Genomic DNA, 3,197 nt, shown 5'->3' on the forward strand with positions numbered 1-3,197 from the left:
GGGTTTAGAAAAAAATGGTGGGCTATTGGCTCTAGGGTTAGAACAAAGTGCATGATAACTTGATGAAGGATTAATGGTAGAGATAAAGAGATGGCAAGAGAATCATCATATTATTCATTGATAGGAGCCATTTATATAGGGAATTACACAATACCAATATGGTAAGGATATGTATACATAGATCTAGTCTAACTACATATCCTATTGGCATAAGGCCAAGGCACACATAGAGAATATCCTAGAACAAAAAACAATTATGTTATGAATTGACAGAAGTTGAGAATTTCTAGCTTAATTGATCCCATGTCTCAAATCTTCTTCTTATTCTTTCTTTTTTTCTTGTTCGAAGTTTATACAACAAATAGGTCCAATCAATTGAAGTAGACCAATTTTTATGGGCCTATCATTAAGTATCTATGCATGCCTTAACCTCGTCGTCTCCCTTCACTGAAATCATACTATTTACGTAAACAAAAGCTTGAATATACTGCGGATCTTCGATTCCATGAACCAGAAGATACTTCAAAGTTTGGTCACCAAGGTTATAGGAGGCTACAATTCCGTCAGACATAGTCAAAAGAAGCTCATCACTCTTCCAAAATACCAACGGAATCTCACATTCTATAGGTCCAATCACCAACTGTTTAATCCATGAACCTTTAACACCAGTACTAGAGTTAGCCAATGCCCATATATCAAAGGATTTAGGACCTTCTCCTTGGCAAGCAATAAGAACAACAGACTCCTTCCACACAGAAAGGAACTTAACATATCCATCTACAGCACGATAATTTTCTGGAATCGACAACTCTTCGAACGTCTCCTCACTCATATCAAATGTAAAGATGGCTTCCTTATCTTGTCCTGGAGAAGGATAGGTCAGGCAATTCCAGTAGTAAATTCCCTTGAAGTGTAACTCAAATGTAGGAGTCCAAAAGACATGCAATTCATGATCATATTTGATCTCTCTCCAAGCATTAGAACCCAGTGTCCAAATCTCTGCTTTAGAAGGAAGTGTATAACAAATCCCGGTAATAAATAATACCACTCTTACAATCTTGTATTCTTGAGTTTCGTAATCGTAGCCGAATCCGACAGCATTTACATCCGTTTCTATGCCATCAATATCTTCTGGATGTCTGCGAGGAAGAAGAAGGGGAGACCTAGGAAGAAATTTCATTTCCTTGAGCGCTGGGTTGCAGAAAGCAACATCCTCAAGAACAGTATTAACAAGACAAAGAATCCCATCACAGTGACCTGCGATTTGGAAACTAAAGGGACAGATACTAAAAGGAAGTGGAATAATAAGGTCGTCGACATCAGAATGAAGGTTTTGATCATCACCGTCATGATCTTTGTAAAGATCAAGTAGAGAAACATAAATGTTTTTCCTCGAATTATCGTTGTCCCTAAGGACATTGAATATATCATTCTTATCCTTCGAGTCTTTGAGAACAGTACGCTTGAAAACGATACTAGTGGTGGAGGAAAACTTGTTGTTCCTGGAAACAAAAAGGTTATTGGCTATAAAGCTAGGAGAAGTTATTAGATTGTACCACGACTTATGAATGCATTTGAAGCGCAACAAATCTTTAGGAGGCAATCTTGAAAGGAAATCCATGACCCTCTCTTCCGACAATGTGCCAAGCTTCGCCATTTTCCTCCTTTGCCGCCTCTATCTGTTCTCTTAATTCAAGCTTTCGTTGTCTTGGGCGATATGGTTTCCAGCTTCATGTGATGACTCTTGAGCTTTTACATACCATGTTGATAGCAGATTAGCAATCTTTGTATCATGAGGTTGCCTTTTCTTTGACAAACTGGATCGTTTTTAGGTGAAGAGTTTGTGACAAAAGTAGAACAATGGTGGTTAATTATTTTGTCTGGAGGTTTGAATTTCAGCACAATCTGAGGAAAATGGTTATGAAGTCGGGGAGAGAATCAGAAAAATGAGGTTAAAAAGTCCCTTTGCGAGTTGAGGCTCGGATCGAAATACTCGGTAACACACTCCTTCCTCTCTTTACTCGCTTGAATTAGGTCCCCTCATTTATTTTTAGTTACTGTGTTAGTGTGTTAACCAATGCACGGAGAAAACTTTGCCGGAAAGTCAAGTCACCCACAAATTGGTAGGCTTTAGAAGAAGAAACATACAAGGCATCATCTTTAGAAGAAGAAACAAAGGTAGTTTTATTAACACGTTCATAAATACTAGATACATATATCTTTTTTTATAAAAATTATATAACACTTTATGGGTACGTAAAATTTACCAAAAAAGACATTCATATCAAAAATAAAGAAACTTAGTTGAAATAAATTGTGTATCTAATAATTAAGGACGTGTTAATAAAATTTCTCTTTTTATATTATTAAAATAGAAAATTAGACAAGTGTAACTTCACCCATAGAACTTGATCGATTATAACCATGTGAGTTAAGGTGGCCTCGTAAAAAATCGTGCTTAATTAGAGTAAAAATGTAGTACCGTCTCCTTTACCACAGGCCCGCTCACTTGCGGGAGTCTTTTTACGGGACAGAAAGGGATAGGTCACTCATGACTTTTGGATTTAAATTAAACTGATCTGAGAGCTAGAAAAAGCTCAACCCAAATTCGTGAATCACACCTGATAACTCACCCTTCTTCATTCCTTCCTCTCTTTTCTCTTTCTCTTTCTCGATCTCTAATTTCGAAACCCAGGTGAGGTGCACATCAACACAACCACCACCATATCTCCGACGAAGAGCAACGACGCCCAGGGGTGTAGCCAATAGAGGGCGAGAGAGGTCAACTGACCCTTCTCGACATTTGAGAATTGTTGCTGATTGGTTGAGTTTTATGCTTCTTTCATATGAAACCAAGTCCATTGGCTGAGAATGACCCTTCTGAAATAATTGTCCACTATTCCTAGTCTAAAGGTTAAGATAGGCTAACTATATTATGACCAGACAATAAATGAAGCTTATTTACAGTCTAAGCTTATATGTATTTATCTTTCTTTAACAAAAGATTTTGCTTGTGACTTGCTCAATAGATTCAAGCAACAATAAGAAGAAATATTTGTCAATTTCTCGGGTATAAGTAAAGTGTATAACACATTGGAGTACTATTAGTTTTCTTCTATTTTTACACGGCATCAATTTATTTTATTTTTTTTGGGATAAATCAAACAATGTGATATATATTTTTTTTTAAATTGAAG

General features: G+C 36.7%; 1 protein-coding gene across 1 annotated transcript; it reads right to left on the bottom strand.

The window, feature by feature from the left end:
- Positions 1-406: 406 nt before the first annotated feature.
- On the bottom strand, positions 407-1,657 carry LOC101308111 (putative F-box/LRR-repeat/kelch-repeat protein At1g11620-like). Its single transcript, XM_004304839.1, has one exon. The coding sequence runs from the start codon at positions 1,655-1,657 to the stop codon at positions 407-409; it is 1,251 nt and encodes a 416-aa protein (XP_004304887.1).
- Positions 1,658-3,197: the final 1,540 nt, after the last annotated feature.

The sequence above is a fragment of the Fragaria vesca genome, linkage group LG6 (genome assembly GCF_000184155.1).
Source record: "Fragaria vesca subsp. vesca linkage group LG6, FraVesHawaii_1.0, whole genome shotgun sequence".
Taxonomy (NCBI): domain Eukaryota; kingdom Viridiplantae; phylum Streptophyta; class Magnoliopsida; order Rosales; family Rosaceae; genus Fragaria; species Fragaria vesca.